The sequence below is a fragment of the Hyperolius riggenbachi genome, chromosome 9 (assembly GCF_040937935.1).
Source record: "Hyperolius riggenbachi isolate aHypRig1 chromosome 9, aHypRig1.pri, whole genome shotgun sequence".
NCBI classification, from domain to species: Eukaryota; Metazoa; Chordata; class Amphibia; order Anura; family Hyperoliidae; genus Hyperolius; species Hyperolius riggenbachi.
This window is the reverse complement of record NC_090654.1, coordinates 17,779,516-17,800,498: the sequence shown is the minus strand read 5'-3', so window position 1 is coordinate 17,800,498 and position 20,983 is coordinate 17,779,516. Positions and strand designations below refer to the sequence as shown.

At 45.5% G+C, this 20,983-nt stretch overlaps 1 protein-coding gene across 1 annotated transcript in view; it reads right to left on the bottom strand.

Moving 5' to 3' along the window:
• Nucleotides 1–13,114, bottom strand: part of FAM83F (family with sequence similarity 83 member F) — a 62,663-nt gene extending 49,549 nt beyond the window's left edge. Inside the window, exon 1 of the mRNA XM_068252022.1 lies at nucleotides 12,548–13,114. Coding sequence (XP_068108123.1) covers nucleotides 12,548–13,006 — 459 coding nt within the window. The 5' untranslated portion in view covers nucleotides 13,007–13,114. The remainder of the gene's footprint in view (nucleotides 1–12,547) is intronic.
• Nucleotides 13,115–20,983: the final 7,869 nt, after the last annotated feature.

The window sequence follows — 20,983 nt, the reverse complement described above, 5'->3', positions numbered from 1 at the left end:
GAAGTCTCCAGGAACCCAAGAGCTCCCGAAGATGGGCGGCCCGGTTCTGCACATACGTGAGAGAGCGTGCTCACACATGCGTGGTACGGAGCCGCCCATCTTCAGGAGCACTCCGGCTCTGAGATACAAAAGTGACATGAATGTCTGATTCATTGATTCATTGATTGGAGATTACTGTTCACGGTATATATGTTAGCTTCTTTTAGTATTGGATGTTCTATGATAGTTCATTACAACACTGGCAGTTATAATTCAAAATAACACATTTGTTCATTCCCATTGAAAACTGGCTATGAGATATTTCTAATCATAACACTCTTATGGAAGATTGACCATGAGAGTGTTGCTATCTAAAGATAATATTCTCATGTTAGTCAAAATATGAGATGATGTGCAAGTTCTGAAATAAACAAAAATAGTCAGACGTGTTCTGTGACGCCTCTAAAGCACGTTGTGATCACGCAGTCGTGTGCCTTGTCTGCACAGGCGCACTGATACAAGCACATGGTGATCACGCACCCTTATCTGCACAGGTGCATGGATGAAACATGTTCTGCGCCTGCGCAGGCGTTGAATTCTGTCTATATAAAGGAGGGAAGATGCTTTTGAGTTGGGGGGACTCTCGAAGGACAAGCAGACATGCCTTCTGTTGGTGTAGCCAGGTATTTCCCCTCCGAGGTCGCTGAGGTCCCCCGATCTTCTCTGGGTGATGTTACAATACCTGGTAAGAATATTGGTACTCACTAATTACTCAAATACAATGTAACTATGTTTCTGCAAGCCTAGATAATTATTATAACAGGATTGTCGCTCAATAAATATTATTATTGAACCTTTCATGTTTTGCTGCAATTCATTTTACCCACTACAGTGGGGAGCGAAGTTAGAGGGTTTTAAACACCCTTCCCGTGAGGCAAAACAGGCTCCCCAAGATCTCCAAAGCCTACAGCAGCAGCAGAGAGCAGTCTCTGACCCACCGGTTGGAGACTGCTGCCGGGGGAGCCAGGAGAGGAGCGGGAAGGCTCTATAGGACCCAGAGCCTTCCCTTTCCGTAAGGCGCGTAGACACGCCATACCGCCACAAACAACGGGTCTGTCAGACCCTCCCGCTGGGCAGACTTTCAGTCGACAGTAGTACGTGTGTACGCTCTGTTGGCAGACTGATAAGGCCGTTTCTGAACTATTCGCTGAGCGGACCGTTCAGAAACAGCCTTATCAGTCTGCCGACAGAGCGTACACACGTACTACTGTCGACTGAAAGTCTGCCCAGCGGGAGGGTCTGACAGACCAGTCGTTTGTGGCGGTATGGCGTGTCTACGCGCCTTTAGGTATCTGCTTTTTTTTTGCTTGTTTATTAAATCACCACTGTGAAAGGTGGGGGTTTACAAATTATAATTACAGGGAACTTTCCGCTTCCTTTATGTGACTTTAGTTCTTCTTAAACAAACAGAATTTGAAGTATTTAAAGCGAACATTGACTGTAGCGAAAATAACTCCTGACACTTCCTCTTCCTGAGTCCTGAACTGTACTCTGTGAGTCTGACGAGCGAGGTGCGAATTCACAACTGCAAACAACTCTAAACTCTGACCTCATAGAGGGGGTCTGGATCCACAAAGTGTACCTGGTACACATCTTCAATTTTGATTGGCCAATAATCGGCCAGTTTTTACCACCTCCATGTCGTATGTGGGCCGACAGATTATGGGGTTGATTCACAAAGGTTACTTATTTTTCACCTTTTTAGGCCTCTTTTCCACGAACTGTTGAGCTGTGTGCTCAGCAAGCAGTTGCCAGGCAGCAGTGAGCAGTTACCAGGCAGCAACAAGCAGTTACCAGGCAGCAGTGAGCAGTTACCAGGCAGCCACAAGCAGTTGTGAGAGTTTGAGAGGTATTTCACTGCCTAGAAACAGTTCGTGGAAAAGAGACCTAACTGTAAGGAGTGCTAATGCATGAGATAAATAGATAAGGAGAGCTAAACCATCCATGAGTTATTTCAAATAAGGAGAGGTAAATCAGGAGTTAATAAATAAGGTGAGATAATTTAACAGGAAAGCTTTGTGAATCAGGCCCTTTGAATACTATGAGCAGATTGTGTAGGCAAGCTATCATACTATGTGGAGGTGATAACATTGGCCAATTATTGACCAATCAAAACTGCAGGTGTGTACCAGGGTTTACTTAGGCCTCTTTTCCACGAACTGTTTCTAGGCAGTGAAATGCCTCTCAAACTCTCACAACTGCTCACTGCTGCCTGGTAACTGCTTGTCGCTGCCTGGTAACTGCTTGTTGCTGCCTGGTAACTGCTCACTGCTGCCTGGTAACTGCTCACTGCTGCCTGGTAACTGCTCGCTGCTGCCTGGTAACTGCTCGCTGCTGCCTGGTAACTGCTCGCTGCTGCCTGGTAACTGCTCGCTGCTGCCTGGTAACTGCTCACTGCTGCCTGGCAACTGCTTGTCGCTGCCTGGTAACTGCTCACTGCTGCCTGGCAACTGCTTGCTGAGCACACAGCTCAACAGTTCGAGGAAAAGAGACCTTAGTGTGTTTAAAATAACTAAAAATAAAGCCACGGTCAATAATTGCACTGAAAGACAAATAACTTTTATATTGGACTCAAAGGACTTAAAGCGTACCAGAGACGTCGCCTCACAAAGGTTTTTTACGTATTTGGGGCTTCCTCCAGCCCCATAAGCAAGGATGCGTCCCTCGCCGTCCTCCCGAGTGCCTCCATTTAGCGGCAATCAGCCCCAGTATCTGGCTTAGTGACGTCACTCAGGGTCTACTGTGAATGCGCAGGAGGTCCGCGCATGAGCAGCAGACCCAGACTGGACCCGACTGAGCCAGTTACCGGGGCTGATCACGGGAGGACGGCAAGGGACGCATCCATGCTTATGGGGCTAGAGGAAGCCCTGGGTAAGTAAAACATTTTTGGAAGGCGACATCTCTGTTTTCTTTAAGCTGCAGCCACTAGGGCATGCTCAGTAGCAGTGTTAGAGAGTCTTGCCCAAGGTCTCCTCACTGGATAGGTGCTGGCTTACTGAACAGTAATTCAAACCCTGGCCTCCTGTGTCAGAGCCCTTCACTCTTACACTATCAAGTCACTTATAGGGTTAAGCCTCTGTGTTTACTGTATGGGAAGAGCTGCCTCTGCAGAGCTCCAGCAGTCTATTCACAGCTCCTGATAAAAACTAATTAGACAAGCTGATCTGGCTAAACAGCCACAGAACACAGAGCAGTGAATTTCTTCAGCAGCTATATGTGTAATAAAGACTCTTCATTGTGTGCTGGGCTAGAGTTCGAGTCCACTTTAGCTCTTTACCCAAACATCATTTCCATGGTAAAAAGTCTGGGCGTTCCGCCAGGCTAAACATGACCCACATTTTATCACCATTGTACGAAACTGACAAGTGGCTGTAAAGCAAATAACTACAGGACATGGTTAAATTTACATGACCCTGAAGAGGTATTGCAAAACTGCTTGGCAGGCGCACATATTAAAGGGGAACCGAGATGAGAGGGATATGGAGGCTGCCATATTTATTTCCTTTTAGGGCTCGTTCCCACTATCGCGAATCCGCATGCGTCCAATGCATGCGGATTCGCACATGTAATGCAAGTGGATGGGCCTGTTTCCACTGTAGCGTTGTTGAGGTGCGTTTTTTTCAGCGGTAAAAAAACGCACAAAAGAGCCAACGAATTCGCCTGCGAGTGGAATGCATGCGAATCGCCGCTAATGTATTTAATAGTAAAAACGCATGCGTTTGTTACATGCGTTTTTACCCGCGATTTCGCACCTTTTTCAATTTTATTTTGCCCTGGCAGTGTCATGGTTAATTTCGCATGGCACCCTGCCATGCGAAATCGCGGGTAAAAACGCATCCGCATGCGTTTTTACAAGCGTCGGAATGCCGGCGAAATCGCGTCGCAACAGTGGAAACAAGCCCTTAAACAATACCAGGTGCCTGGGAGTCCTGCTGATCCTCTGTCTCTAATACTTTTAGCCACAGCCCCTGAACAAGCATGCAGCAGATCAGGTACTCTGATTCAGCTGACTCAGGTTTTACTCGATATGCTTGTTTCAGGGCTTTGACTACTTATACCAAAAGATCAGCAGGGCTGCCAGGCAACTGGCATTGTTTACAAAGAAATAAATATGGCAGCCTCCTTATAACTCTCACTTTGGGTTCCCTGTAAACAGGTAAAGGAAGTTCTCTATGTGATATCCATTCTGTCAATTCTCTCGCCATCTGACTATGCAAATATATGTATTTCCTTACTGAAAAATGTGTTTGACTCTAAACTTTATTCCCATCCTTTAAACTGATATATTTCTTAATTTCAAATTTTACTATGGAAGAAAATGGACCAGGATAGAAAAGACCAGTGTGGCTTGAGTTATAAAACAACATATTTTTCTCATGAAATCTTTATGGTATGCATGACTAGGGGTGTTCTGGGGGCGTGATCAGGGGTGTGGCTTAAGTGTCCCTCTTTCTCATCTCAAAAAGTTAGAAGGCATGAATCTAGGAGGAAGTGTCTCTCTCTGCGTTGGTACTTTCCATGCAGCTATGACTGTACCTAATTAACACCTTTCGCAACCGCTACAATAACAGAGTGAATCTGATGGCGGACGGATGGAGAGGCTTATTCATCTAATGATTATCTTATCACAACGGAAAGTCACACTGATCCACCGCAGTATTACAACAGGCCAAATGAGTAGCGTTAATTATCTCATTACAGCGGCACCTGTCAAGAGGTGGGATACAGTGCGGCGAACCAGCAGCCAGTTCATGTAGGTGATGTGCTTGGAGTATTAAAAAAGGTGACGAACGCAGATAGGGGTGACTTTGACAAGGGAGAGATTGGGATAATTGGACAACGAAATCAGAAGAATTCCAAAGCAGCAGGTTTTTGTCGGCTGACTTTTTTGCGATCAACAATCGCTTTTGCAATATCACAAAACATTGTTTAAAAGGACCCTGAGCAGTGGATGAAAATCAACTGGGTGCCTGGGGAAATACCGGTGAAACACTGGCAGGGTCATGGGCGCCTGAAGGTGGCCACACACGATACAATAAAATGATCAGATTTGATGGCAATTCGATAAAAACGATTGTTTTTCATTCTACTGAAAAATCCGATAGGATTTCCCGTTTTCTTCCATTTTTAGGAATGCCAGATATTTTTCTTCAATCTTTTTAAAGATTGTACGGTGTGTGTTAGATTATCAATTTATTAATATTCACACCCCAGCAATTTTGTCAGTTTCCAATAATTTTTTTATCATAATTTGTGAAAAATTGAACATAGGTGTGTGGTACATTGGTCATATTTTTGAGATGTTACAATCAGTCAAAAAAATTGATTGCAATTCTTAAATTGAACAGATATTTAAAAAATTGTATGGTGTGTGACCACCTTAAGGCTTACTGATGTAAGTGGGTGTTGGGGGGTTGTTGTGGTGGTTTGAGGGGCAGAGCTGTGGGAGGGCCTCCAATTTCTAACATTCTCTTTCTACAAAACAATCCAGAGGTCCTCCAGGTCTGGTGTTTTGTGAGTACACTTGTTACGGGTGTGAAGATGATGATGGCCAGAGCAGGATTTACCATAAGGCAGTGTAGGCACATGCCTACAGGCGCCTGATGATGGGAAGGCGGCTCACTCCTCTCCCTCCTTCCTTATGGAGAGTCCTGAGCAAAGCGTAAATGAGAGGTTACTCACCTAGCTCTATGCATTCCACTCCCACCAGGTCTCCCTTCAGTCAGAAGCACCCCAAGCTACTTAAAGGGAACCTGAAGCAGGAAAATTATTTAAAATAAACACATGACGTAGCTGCAAATGAATATCACATACTTACCTCACCATCAGTTCCTCTCAGAAGCTCACCATTTTCTCCTTACAGTGATCACTTCCAGTTCTGACAAGATTTTGTCAGAACTGAAATATACCAGTTGCTGTCAGTTATATATCAGCCGCTGTCAGTTACAACTGAATGTGCAAGGTAATGTCCATGTTTGCCTATGGCTCAAGTGGGTGATATTAGAGTTTAACAGTGTGCTGACCAGGAAGCTGTTAATGGGGTTATGGCCATTTTTAAAATGAAGTATGGAGAAATCCATTGATCACAGTGGACAAATGGGACGCAGGAGAGGAGAAAGAGATTGAGGAGTAGACTACACAGGAGGTAAGTATGACCTGTATATGGTTATTTTGACGTTCTCTTTAATTCTCAGGGTACCCCTGGCTACCTAATGCTAAATGAACACCTCTAGCTACCTATGATGGGCAAGGGAAGTAAGGGAGAATTGACAGCTGGGACAGCCAGCACACGTGCAGTGCAGTTCAGCAGGGGTTTGTATGTGCGTGGAGAGCAAAGTCTAAGGCCTCGTTCAAATCATACGCGCTTCCGTGTGGATATGGAAGCGCGTATGATGTGCTGAAACGCAGGAACGGCAGAAGGGCATAGACAGTCCTTCTACCATTCACATCTACTGCGCTGCACAGCAGTACGATGCGCTATGATACGCTTGCGTACTGCTGCCTGCATTTTGCCCGCAAGGGCAGAGCTGATCCCATCACTGTCAATGGATGGGATCAGCAGCGCAGCGATCGTATGCGTTACGTTCGGCTAACTAGATGTGAACGAGGCCTACGAGGCCTAAGGTGCCAGGGCATCTGTGCCTATAGGCTCCTGTGCCTATAGGCCAATGGGAAAAATCTGTGAAAAATTCCAAAAATTGCTATTTTTTTTTAGGTAAAAAATTTGCAAAAAGCACTCAAATTGTTTAATTTAGCGAAAAAAATTCACGAAAATACAAAAATCAAAATGATTTTCGATGGTATTTTCACTCGAAAGTCGAATTTTACATTATTTCTGCAGAAATGAATGAGAAAAGAACATCTGACTTTTCACTCATCACTACTGGTGGGTACTAGTATGATCAATGAGATGCAAATTTTTCAGAGTTTATGCAAATGTATGCACATTTTTATGCAAATATATGCAGTTTGAAAATGGCCCAATCGATTTGAACCTGGGTTTAAATTGATTGGTCCATTTTCAAACTGCATATACAGTATGTGCAATAAATTAGCATAAACTCAGAAATATTTGCATCTCATTGATCATCCCTAGTGGGCACCAGGCCTTGCTGCGCACATGCAGGTGTTGCAATGTGTGTTAGGCTTCTTTCCCACTAAGACGTTGCGTTAAATGCCACGTTAAGGTCGCATAACGTGCCCCTAACGCAACGCATAGCGGGGTTGTAGCTGGACGTTACATTGAGCCGCGTTAAACGGCTCTTCACGCGTCCTGTGATGCCGTAATGCGTACTCTTGGACGCATGCGGCATCACGTGGTCCTGCCAGCCAATCGCCGCACAGAGCGGCGCTCCAGGAAGTAAACACTGCACGTCACACCGTACAGTGAATATTAATTAGCCACGTGGCTGGCAGAGGAGGAGGGGAGACCTCCTCCTCCAACACTACTGAGCATGTGCAAACAGTCTAAGGCGGCTTAGCCGCGCATAATGCCGTAGCATGCAGCACATTCAACTGACGTACAGCTTTACAATGTAACGCAACGTGGGCACAGTGAACAGCCCATTGATTTTTCATTGCTGTGCGTTGTGGTGCGTTACAGGCTGCTCTAATGTGCGCCTGTAACGTCCCACTGTGAAAGCAGCCTAAAGCATACATCCTCCTCCATAGGCTACATGTACAGGACATCACAGCTGTAGCAAGCAGTTATACTGAATCGCTCACATAGCTTCAGTGTGAATTGTTTGTATATTAAAATGCAATAAAACAAAGAGGTGTGAAAAAATGATTGCACATAAATCAAAAGGCGCGTAGCAACGCACAACAAAATAACAACAAAATATTTAGAAAAAATGTTTGATGAGCTGCTGTAACTGTGCTGCCTTCTGCAGTTTATAAGTAGAGCGATTGCATGTCTGCTAAAACTAGTACTGCGCATACCGAGTCCTTGGCTAATGGAGACGAGAATAAACCTTTTACTCCTGGACATGACATATATATCGCAGTGTGCAAGACGAACTCAACACCGCTAGCCGTACCAAGCCCAAAAATACTACTAAAGCACAGTACAAACTCTATAACTCTGTTGTCAGAAACAAACAATAAACGACAGGTCAGCAGAAAATCGTCTCAAAAATTTGTCCCAACAACAGTAAAAGGCAGTCATCATTGTCCATGTAGGCCGAGCCATCCTGGAAGATCGGATTGGATGACAATCAGTGCAGGGCTGGGCCGAGGCAGAGGCGAGAGAGGCTCCAGCCTCAGGGCGCAGTGTTGAAGGGGTCGCACAACTCACTCAGCTATCATTCCCCTATTGTGTTTGAAGCAGAGAAAAATAAGAAAAGGGGATACATGGCAGTGACTGCAAGCCCGATAACTAGAGATTAAGGTGTTGGAGGAGTTTGGGGACCTGGGGCGCCTCTTGGTCTAATAGCAATCAGTGTGTGACAGCTGGGGTGGGAGGGCTGAAGGGAAGCAGTAGATTTGGGCGCATGAGACAAGTGGACAAAAAGGGCGCCCCATTCACTTCCATTATAAATATCGTTTAATGGGCGCTGAACGGGGAAAATAAGGCGCCGGAGATTTTTAAGGATTTATAACGGCGCCCGGAGATTTTTAAGGATTTATAACTATGTTTGTGATGATTTAAGTTTACAAAATGAGCCCGTGACGAATAACGTTTATGAAGATACTAAATCACTATTTCTAAAACATTTCTAACACATTATTATCCACCCACAAAAATAATTTACATTTTTTTCTTTACATTTTTTATTTATTAATGTCTGTAAAACATTATTATCCATAGGGGGTTTTAGGTTTAGGCACCAACTGGGGGGTCTTAGGTTTAGGCACCAACTGGGGGGTCTTAGGTTTAGGCACCAACTGGGGGGTCTTAGGTTTAGGCACCAACTGGGGGGTCTTAGGTTTAGGCACCAACTGGGGGGTCTTAGGTTTAGGCACCAACTGGGGGGTCTTAGGTTTAGGCACCAACTGGGGGGTCTTAGGTTTAGGCACCAACAGGGGGGTCTTAGGTTTAGGCACCAACAGGGGGGTCTTAGGTTTAGGCACCAACAGGGGGTCTAGGGGTTATTGATAGGCACAGGGAGGGTTTTTAATAAACGTAAATATAAGTTTCACTTTACAAACAGGGAAGATTAACGTTTTAAGAATTGCCGATCTCATACACATTATTTAGTGATTTATAAATTCTTAAAACACTATTTATAAACGAAATTCTACACAATATTTCTATAAACGATATTTCCATTTATCGTTTATACCACGCGCCCTTTTTTCCCGACGCCCTTTTCGTACGTACGCGGGCTGAAGGGGCGCACTTCATGTCTCAGCCTTGGGTGCCGGAGGACCTTGTCCCAGCTCTGAGTGTTCGTACTGCACTATGGTAAAGGATTGATCCAGTCAAACGACTCACGCGTTGCGAATTTCCCACCTTCGGGTCCTCATTCTCCTTCTGATGACAATTGAATTGGGAGACAGTCGTTGCTAAATTCATGTTTGCTCATTGCTAACCATCGGGGATCGCTTGCTTTCCAACGACCGCGATATTGCATATGTACAGAGCTTAAAAATCTAATATGAAAATGAAAGCACAAAATCTTCCAAAACTATTTCTTTTTTTTAAAGTTTTGGACAAAGTAACGGAAAGCTTAGAAGCCGGGTTTTCCTGCTGTCTGTGTATCTGTTGAGGAGTTTCATCCTCACATCTCACAGACACGAGGAAGTAACGATAGCTCTCCAGGGGGAGGGGGGCGTCCCAGTTTTCAGAGCTGTCACAGAGGCGGCTTTCCTAATGTGAGATTTATCCCTAACACCTGTTCTGGTGACAGCAATAAACTTTCAGACGTTCCCCCGGCTTTCTGTTCCCTTGCCAGCTATTACAGGGCCTGGAAGTAAATCCAAAGATCTTCAACAGGGACACAGACAACAATCACAACAGACTGGTTCTAACACTGCCCTATGCTAGCCTGAACTAAGCAGGGACACGTTTTAGATGGAGTTTGGCGAAGTTCACAGTGGGCGTTTTATTTTCTACCCTGACTGTAACAGCAGAAACAGGAAACTGGCGTTGCACACATTAAAGAGAAGCTTAAGTGACATGATGTGACAGTATGAGATAGACATGTGCAGATGTAGAACGCTCCCAGCCATGTGGGTACGAATGGGAAGAGCGTGCGTGGCAGGACTGCGCCTAATGGCTGATTTACCGGGCCACCTAGCAAAAGATCCAGGGAGCCTGGGAGGACACTTTAAAGGACAACTGAAGTAAGAGGTATATGAGGGGTGCCATATTTATTTCCTACCAGTTGCCTGCTGCTCCTCTGCCTCTAATACTTTTAGCCATAACCCCTGAACAAGCATGCAGCAGATCAGGTGTTACTGACATTATTGTCAGATCTGACAAGATTAGCTGCATGCTTGTTTCTGGTGTGATTCAGACACTGCTGCAGCCAAATACAGCAGTAGGACTGCCAGGCAACTTGTATTGTTTAAAAGCAAAGAAATATGACAGCCTCCATATTCTTCTCACTTCAGTTGTCATTTAAGTTTCATTTTAACGAATACATTCAATGAAAAGTATGAGTCAGGCTAAGTTCACAGTGGGAAAACAACATTTAACGCAGAATAACACTGCAATAAAAAATCAATGCCCCGTTCTCAGTGCACACGTTGCGTTGGTGTCTAACGCTGCACGTTAAGTAAAAGTACTGCATGCAGTGCGTTATACACGTTATTAGCTGCGTTGGACTGTTTGCACATGCTCAGTACTGACTTGGAAGCATACTTTTCATTGCCTGTATTTTTTACTGTATCTGCTGTATGCGACGGTAATGCTGCGTTGCCACTTTTTGGGCGCGTTGCGTTGTAAGCTTGCGGTGCGACTTTAACGTGGCATCAAAACGCAACGTCCCACTGTGATTCTAGCCACAGTCAACGCATACGTTTTGCAATAGCACACTGCATGCAGTATGTTATAATGACGCATGCCGTTATACCAAAATGCCCCCGCCGCACTGCGATTGTCACGTAGGAGGTGCATTGCAGTGCGGTGCATTACAAAGTGCCGGTTACACCGCACTGAAACACACCAATGTAAACGTAACCCGCTACACACTTTTTCAATTATGATTGGCCAATCGCTGACCAATTTAACCATCTCCATGTAGTATGAGGGTTTTCCTTCACAATCTGCTCATAGTATTCAATAGCACCATGGAGGTGGTCGAATTAGTCAGGGATTGGCCAATCATAATTGAAAGTGTGTACCAGGCTTTACACTTTTAATATAATCGGTATTTCGTAAATGGCCTTTTTGAAGCAACAATTGAATCATCCCTGTTACACACATGCGCATATTTAAAGGACAACTGAAGTGAGAGGTATATGGAGGCTGCCATATTTATTACATTTTAAATAATACCCGTTGCCTGGCAGCCGTGGTGATCCTCTGCCTCTAATACTTTTAGCTATAGCCCCTGAACAAGCATGCAGCAGATCAGGTGTTTCTGACATTATTGTCGGATTTGACACGATTAGCTGCATGCTTGTTTCTAGTGTGATTCAGACACTACTGTAGTCAAATATATCAACAGGGCTGCCAGGCAACTGGTATCAGGGCCGGAGCTACCATAGTAAAAAATGGTCAATTGCCCCAGGGCCCCAGAGCCTGTAGGGGCCCCCAAGTTGTCCCTCCCCATCTTAACTGTTGCTCCCCAGGGACTCTGCAGAGTCTGTTAAGTTGGGAGGGTCAGCAGCCAGCTCAGGGGCCCAGGAGGGAAGTTTGGCTGCAACAAAGGGCCTCTAATGACGCTTTTTGGTAGGGGGGGGGGGGTGTCTGTTGGGGGGCCCCCAGGCTAATCTTGCCCTAGGGCCCAATTGTTACTTGAACCGGCCCTGACTGGTATTGCTTGAATGGAAATAAATATGGCAGCCTCCATATCCCTCTCACTTCAGTTATCCTTTAAGCCAGATAAAAACTCACAACCAAGCGTGGCAAATAATAATAGTAATTTAGTATTAATACAATACTTACCTCTTCTGCAGCACTTTACGGAGTACACATTCAATACCTTCCTGGTTGGAAAACTATGGGGAATCATAATGGTTTAACTGCGGAGCAAAGTTCAATATCAATCACCTTTCAGCACAAATCTTTACTAAAGCGATGGAAACACTGCTACCGATACCATGCAACCATCAATCTCTCACTGCTCCTTCACCTGATCAACTTTCGACTGATATCCCAACTGAAACGCAGATTCAGTTTGCAAGATTTTCTGCAAACTTCAGAACAATCCACAAGAATCTCACAAATCGGTTTCTTGGTACCGGTACATTTGATTAGGTAAAACGATGACTCAAAGTGAACCGACCGATACCGCACAATGCATTGCGCTCTATTTATAAGACTTTACGCACATTATTTTGCTTACCGCAGTTTAGTGAATATACCCCAATCAATGAATTAAGAGAAAAGCGAACCTACCTTCTTGGCTTTCTGTATGAGCTCCCTGACCACGGCCTTTATGGTGGGCGCGTTCTCCTTCGGAGGGTGGGTGTAGACTAGCATCTGGTTGACCCCTCTGTAGAAGCCATTCTCCGGCCAGCCCAGGTCCAGCGGTGGGATCTCGGTGTCGGACAGAGCCGGCCAGTACTGCAAGGACTCCTCTTTCTCCCCAGGCTTGCTCGTTGCTTTGACTTTCTCTGTCTTCTCCTGGGTATCATATTTCTCGAAGTCGTGTTTCAGGTCCGTCAGCTCCTTGGTGGAGAGGAAGTCTGTGAGTTTGTTCTCCTTGACGTGTTCTCGGTAGGACTGGACCCCGTCTCTCATCAGAACCTCCAGGCACCGTCGCTGGTTCTCGCTGTAGTAGAAGTGGGCCATGCTCTCGATGGTCCTCTCGTTGATGTGGTCGTCTCGCAGACACAGCTGCTGTGACTCGGCCATGGTTGCCGCTGCTCTGCCCGGCTGTATGTTGTCACTCTGCTGATTTCTACAGACAGGCGGGGATCACCTGAGTCCTGCCCTCACCTGATAATCCTGCCTGCTGCTGCTGCTCCTATTCCTGCAGCCAAACAGAACACGTAGCAAGGCTGCATCCTGCTGCTGCTGCTGTGTCACTATCTAGACTTCACATGCAAATGCCACAGGAGACCAGAGTTCAAATCTCTGCTCTTCCTATTTAGTCAGGGCTCCTTCACACTAAAGCCTCATCTACACGGTACAATTTTCCATCAGTTCGGATCTATTAGTCGGATTTATTATGGTAGGTACTCATACAATTTCCTGTTAGATTTTTGGTTAGATTTACCTGCCAGATAGATAATTTGCAACATGTTGGAAATTATCTATCAAACTATCTATCTGCCTAGCAATTAAGCATTGTTCTACTAAGCAGGAGATGACCAGAAGACAATGCAGCGGAGATAATGACCTTTACAGAAAATAACCTTATGCTGGGAATACACATATAGGCAGCCATACACTGGTCGATTGCCACCAGACCGACCAGCAGATAGATCCCTCTGTGATCCAATCTGATCAAAGAGGGATCTATTGGCTGCCTACACTGCAAACTATGAAACCGATTCACAATCTGTGGAGCTTGCCGCTGCCACCGCTGTCCCCCGCATACATTACCTGATCCGGCCAGCGCGAGTCCCCCGGTCTCCGCTGTCTCTACTCCGCTCTGGGCGCTCTACTGTTTAAACTTCCCCCGACAGGAAGTAAGTGAAGCCAGCCAGAGCCCAGCGCGGTGAAGAGACAGCAGGGACACGCGGAACAGGTAATGTATTGCCGCTAGAGTTGGTCGTCGGACATTCGAACTCCGCTATCGACGCACTCCCGACCCGCCGCCAACTGAACAAAATTTTCTGCGTGGACAGATCGACGAGATAAATTGATTTCGGACGGAAATCGGTCAGGGTTTGCGCATCGATTTCACAGCAGATTCGATCACAGTGATCGAATCTGCTGTCTATCGGCAGGAGATCGAGTAAGTGTATGGGTACCTTTACATTTTTTGCGGAGAATCATTCCGATAGAAGCCTTCGATGATAAGATTCCCACATGTCCGATTCTCCACCCATCCACATGGAAGCCAGAAAGTAGTAATTCACTTGTTTCCAATCCAACTCCACAGCAGGTGACACTGCTGTCCAATTGGACTGACTTCACTGTCTAGTCCACAAAGACTTCTACATAATTTTATGTATACTCCGGCCCCCCAGCAGTCTGAAGTATGTTGACCCGGCCCTCCACCAAAAACGTTTGGGGACCCTTGCTCTAATAGATCCGTCGATCTGATGGAAAATTGTACCATATAGATGAGGCGTTAGGGTTTTTTTGCCCTTTTTTTAAGCGCAGGCGATTTTTAAAATCGCCCTAAAAACACTTGTGAAATGATTCCTTATGAGAGTTCAAAGCTGAGCGGTTCGTTTCCAAATCGCTCACCAAAGCGCTGCCTGTACCATTTTTGAGGCAATTTTGCCTCAATTAAAGGTATAGGAAACACGCAAAACGCTCACAAAATCGCTTTATCCGGTGATTGTGTTCACCCTTTTATGAATACATTGTATTTATTCTTTTCCGGGTCAAAGAGTTCACTTCCTGACTGATGTCAGGAAGCGAAAAAAACAGAATCACTCTGCAAAAGCGCTTACAAAAGTGCTTTGCACAAAATCGACCTGCGCAGTGGAGCACCGGGATGGGGGAAAATAAAAACGCCCCAAAAATCGCTGCCGAGCAGTTGCCAGGCAGCAGCAAGCAGTTGTGAGAGTTTGATAGTCTTTTAGGGCCCATTTCCACTATCGCGAATTCGCATGCGTTTTTCCGCATGCAAATTCGCATAGCAATACAACTGAATAGGACTGTTTCCACTTGTCAGGATTCCTTTGCGTTTTTCTGTGCAGAAAAAATTTGCATGGCAGAGCCATCAGAATTCGCATACCGCATACCGCTATGTGATTCGCATACATTGTATTTAATAGGAAATTCGCATGCGGTTTGGGTATGCGAATTTTCATGCAAATTCGCATAGAAACAATGGAAAAGCACACCAGCACTGCCATGGTTAAATTTGCATACATCTTGATGCATGCGAATTTGCATGAAAATTTGCATGAAAATTTGCATGGACCCGCATGTGAAATTTGCATCCGCATGTGAATTTTTACCACGGCAATTCGCACCGCACAAGTGGAAATGCAGCCTTAAAGTGGATCCGAGATAAACTTTTACTCATTGCATAATTGTGTTCCAAGCCAGACACACCTCACCGACCCAAACCTGGTGAACCCACCAACTATTCCATGAGCAGATTGTGTAGGTAAACCCTCATTCCACATGGGGGTGGTAAAATTGGTCTGTGATTGGCCAATCACAATTGAAAGTGTGTACCAGACTAAGGCTGGTTTCACAGTGGGACGTTACAGGCGCACGTTAGAGCAGCCTGTAACGCAGCCCACCGCACAGTAATGAAAAATCAATGGGGCTGTTCACAGTGCGGACGTTGCGTTACATTGTAACGCTGCGTCACAAGACAACGTACTGCATGCAGTACTTTGGACGCGGCTGAGCCGCGTTAGACTGCTTGCACATGCTCAGTAATGTTTGGGAGGAGCGGAGAGCGGCCAGGCACATGGCTAATTAATATGCACTGCACGTTATGACTGGCAGTGTTTACTTCCTGGAGCAGCCGCTCTGTGCGGCGATTGGCCGGCGGGACCACGTGATGCCGCATGTGCACAAGAGTGCGCATCACGGCATCACTGACGCCAGAGTGAGCTGCACAACGCGGCTCACTCTGACGTCCAGATTCAGCACCACCAGGCGTTGAGTTAGGGGGACGTTATGCGCCCTTAACGTCCCCTCTAACACAACGTCCTGGTGTGAAATTAGCCTTAAAGAAAACCTGTATTGAAAAAAAGTTCCCCTGGGCAATATTTACCTTTCCAGGCTCCAGTGGGGGCGCTGTTGCGGCTCTTCTGACGGAGATAGGTGAAAATACCCGATCTCCAGCGGGTCTGCACTACTGCGCAGGCGCAGGAGACTTGCGCTTGCGCAGTAGAGCGGCCCGACGGAGCACGCCTATTTTCGCCTATCTCTGTGGGAAGAGCGGATACTGCGCCTGCACTGGAGCCAAAAGGTAAATATTTACATCGCCGCCGCTCTGGGAGGATTTTCTCTGCCGCCGTGCGACGGAGGAGGACGGGGGAAGCCTCAATAGGATCCGGAGGCTTCCCCCACCCGAGGTGAGTAACCCCCAGGGGAGGTTTTTTCATTACAGATTTTCTTTAAAAATTCCATAAAGTTCTGTGTGCTAAGAATTGCTCTGTGATGCCCCTTCCTGCAGCTATCACCCTAGGCATCTGCCTGGTTTGCCTGTGCCTAAAAACAGCCCTGCATAACCCTAATGTGATGTCTAGACAGCATAGTAGTGTGTACCAATCGTGTACACATTTGTGCATTAAGTATTGTTTGCATTAAGATGGATAGTGTGCACATTCCCACATTGTACATTGTTACAGTTACTGTAAAAGCTGATGTTATGCACATTTGCACACAATTCTGCATTAGTACTGTTACTGTGAAGATTGATAGTGTGCACATTTGCACATAATAAGGCTTTACTGCTATTGTACAGGTTGATATTATGAACATTTTATCTCTGTTTTGTGCTACGCGCACATGCAAATAATGATTAACCCTCTGCACTCAGACACTCACAACAAGCTGGAACCCTAGTAATGATAAAACAACTTGCATAAACATTTGCATTCAGTTGCACTAATTTGCATGCAATTTGCATTCAGTTGAACTAATGTTGGATGTTGTAACAGGGATACAGAGGCGCCAGAAGAATAAAAATGTCTAAAAAGTTTACAATTTGTGGAGGTAGTGGTGGACTTACCTCCTCCAAGCAGACACAAGATCAGCCAACAAAGTTTAGCAGAACAAATTGATTTACATATTCCAGGGGTACTTGGCCCAGCTACAGACCTGCACTGTTCCTACTCCTACCTATTGCCTGATGAAGCGGGGTCATAGCTGCGAAACGTGTTGCCTTTCCCCTGGAGTATATAAATAAATTTGTTCTGCTAATCTTTGTTGGCATATCTTGTGTCTGTTTGGAGCAGGTAAGTCCACCACTACTCCACAAATTGTATACTTTTCAGACATTTTTATTCTTCTGGCGCCTCTGTATCCCTGTTACATTGTTCATCCTTTTCCTGATCTACGGAGATTGACTTCTTAAAGTGGATCCGAGATAAACTTTTACTCATTGCATAATTGCGTTCCTTACATATAGTTTATAGGGCATTCCTCAAGCCAAATACTTTTTTTGTTTTATTATAATACTCTAATTCCCTATAAACCAAACAAGCCTCAACCACAGCTTTTCACAGTGCCTTGGCACTGTAGCAAGGGGTTATGGGAGCTCAGTCTGGACAGGAGGAGGTTACTAGCCATTGATTTCAGAGGCAGAGGGGAGGAGGGAGAAGGAGAGGGGAGTGAATTTACACACACAGGCAAGCTGATAGCATCTCCAGCCCTCAGCCTGTGACAATGTGACAAACAGAACATGGCTGCTGTCATTGTATCACAGGAATAAATCATCATAAACTTTTGAAGCTGTTTGCAGCTAGATATGCTGTGTAAACTATCTAAACTTTAGATAACATATATAGACAAGTTACTTGTTATAGTTAGTTTTTCATCTCGGATCCGCTTTAATCCTGAGTGGGGTCAGGTCTAATCTCCCCACCTGCCTATACAGTGGTTGCCTTTGAGGTAACCCTGCTTTGTGGAGTATATTTGTATTTACTCTACCAACTTCATCCCAGATCACCAGTACATACTACACTATATTTGGCTCTTGCTGTCCCTATCTTTGTTCTCTTTGCAAGCTTAATGGTGGATGTTAGCTTCCAAAATGGTTTGCTTGCAAAAGGCATTCCGTAATGATTTGGCATAAATAAGCCCGGGTGTGTATTCGTCTATAGATTTGCAAAGCTTTGTGAAGATGGGGTCGTTTCATGAACTGTTTAGTGAATGTGATTCGCTCTTTCGCAAATCCACTCCTCCCCATCATAGGCCGATGTGTGACGTAGGCCACCAAATTCAACATTCACACTTGTCCCCAATAAGCAGTTACAGTAAGCAGGGAAAGGGAGAAACAACAGTTATTTCTGATATGAATTATGTATATACTGTAATGTCCTGTTTTGCATAAATACCTTAATTGGGTGTTATTCCAATCGCTCGTGTGAATTTATTATTATTAATTTTATTAAGTGCCAATTTATTGGGCAGTGCTGGACAATAATTAAGGTCACAAAAAATAAAATGGAGCACAGGAATACACCAATACGATCACGCATGGCTGGAGGACAGTAATGTTAGAGGCTAGGTTCATGAAGTCCATGGAGTGGTGATCCAATATTCCAGCTAGTTTAGTCATTCAATGGGATAAGTGCATGATCGAGTAGGAAACAGAAGGGGCAGGGGAACCCTATACAAAAACATACAGGGGTTGAGGGGTAGGCACACAATCGGGGCGCGGGGGGGACGGGACAATGTGCCGTTATTTAGCAGCAGGGTTTAGGGCATTGATAAGGAATGGTAGGGCCAGCAGGAGCAGGTGTGTTTTGAGGGCTTGCTTGAAGGGGAGGATTAGAGTGGCAGGGCGTTCCAGAGAGTAGGGGCAGCTCTTGAGAAATCCTGGAGACTCGCATGGTAATGGGGTGAGTGCTCAGACACAGGACATTTATAGGATGGATGTGTGCGGCCGGTCAGGTGTGTACCTGTGGACAGGTTCAGAGATGTAGGCCGGGGAGGTGTTGTGAAGGGATTTGTAGGCCAAACCTGGCCTGGATTTACATCACAGGAGCCTATAGGCACAAATGTCCTGGCACCCTAGACTTCTCCCTCCATGTGCAAACCCCTGCTAAACTGCACCGCAAGTGTGCTGGCTGGCCCAGCTGTCACTTCTCCCCTATTTCCCTTGCCAGTCATAGGTATCTGAGGTCTATCCTCAGTATTAAAGGATACCCGAAGTGACGTGAGGAGATAGACATGGGTATGTACAGTGCCTAGCACACATATAACTATGTTGTGTTCCTTTTTTTCTTTCTTTGCCTGAAAGAGTTAAATATTAGGTATGTAAGTGGCTGACTCAGTCCTGACTCAGACAGGAAGTGACTACAGTGTGACCCTCACTGATAAGAAATACCAACTATAAAACTCTTTCCTAGCAGAGAATGGCTTCTGAGAGCAAGAAAGAGATAAAAAGAGGAATTTCTTATCATTGAGATTCACACTGTAGTCACTTCCTGTCTGAGTCAGGACTGAGTCAGCCACTTACATACTTGATATTTAACTCTTTCAGGCAGAAAAAGAAAAAAAGGAACACAGCATAGTTCTTTGTGTGCTAGGCACTGTACATACCCATGTCTATCTCATCATGTCACATGTCACTTCGGGTATCCTTTAAGTATCTATAGGTGCCCCTTAGTAGTAGTTAGCTAGAGGAACCTCCGTATTAAGTAGCTGGAGGTGCCCCCTGACTAAAGGGACATCTGGTCAGTAGAATGCCAAGACCCGGGTGAGTAACCTGCCATTTACACTCCGCTCGGGACATATGGAAGGAGAGAAGGAGGCTCTTGGGGAGGGGACTAAGCCGCCTTTCCATCATGAGGCGCCTGTAGGCTCGTGCCTACAGTGCCTTATGGAAAATTAACACATTATCTTGAAGGTGATTCTAAACTGAACGGGAAGCCAGGGGAGGGATTCACACAGGGGGACCGCTGAGATGGAATGGCCATCAACCAGACCTTATATTACGCCGCCGCTTGGTTCTATGTTAAAACCGGAACTCTGTCCTTGAGCTATTCCTCGGAAATAGTAATCAAACCTGCTGGACTTGAGATATCTATTATAGAGCATTATTAATTTCTGCTGATGTCACGGTAGCTGAACATTAATTTGCACATGCGGTGCCCTGATAATAGCTTTCTTGTTGGAGCAGTTCTCTTTTTTTAACAATGACAAGAAGGCAGCTTCTTGCCAAGATAAATTGCCTGACCTAGTTTGGAGGCGGTTCAGTAAGTCTTCGGCCTTGTCTGCCGTGTCACGGACAGAGGCGTAGCTTCTGGGGGAAGACCCAGCTACACCCCCTCCATCCCTTCGCTACAGACTCCCCCCACGTAGCAGATGTTGTGGTCACACTTTTTATGGGTGGAGTTATGGTGGCTGCACTGTTCAGGGCCGGATTTGGACTTCCTAGTGCCCTAGGCCCGGTACCACCAACCGCCACACACACACACACACTCTCTCTCGCTCTCTCTCTCTCTCTCTCTCTCTCTCTCTCTCTCTCTCTCGAAAATGAAAGATCACAGACCAATGTTACCCCCTTCCATGTAGTATGAGAGCCATACCTACACAGTCTATTCTATGGAGCTGAACTCCCCATCAGATAGAAATCTTTGCAAGATGCTGCACACACAGATGCTGTACACATTCAAAAGATCAGTATCTGCAAAAGATCTTTTCCTGCAAAAGATCTGTTCCTGCAAAAGATCTGTTGCTGCAAAATGCATTCATAGTCTATGATATCTGCAGATCATCATACACACCTTGTTTAACTGACATTCATCTGCAGATCAGATCCACCAGGATGGATCTTCAGATCTGCAGATGATTGTCTGATCTGCAGATGAATGTCTGTTTAACAAGGTGTATATGAGGATCTGCAGATATAGACTATGAATGCATTTTGCAGGAACGGATCTTTTGCAGGAACAGATCTTTTGCAGATACTGATCTTTTGCAGATACTGATCTGTTGCATGTGTACAGCATCTTTATGTGCAGCATCTTGCAAAGATTTCTGTCTGATGGGGAGTTCAGCTCCATAGAATAGACT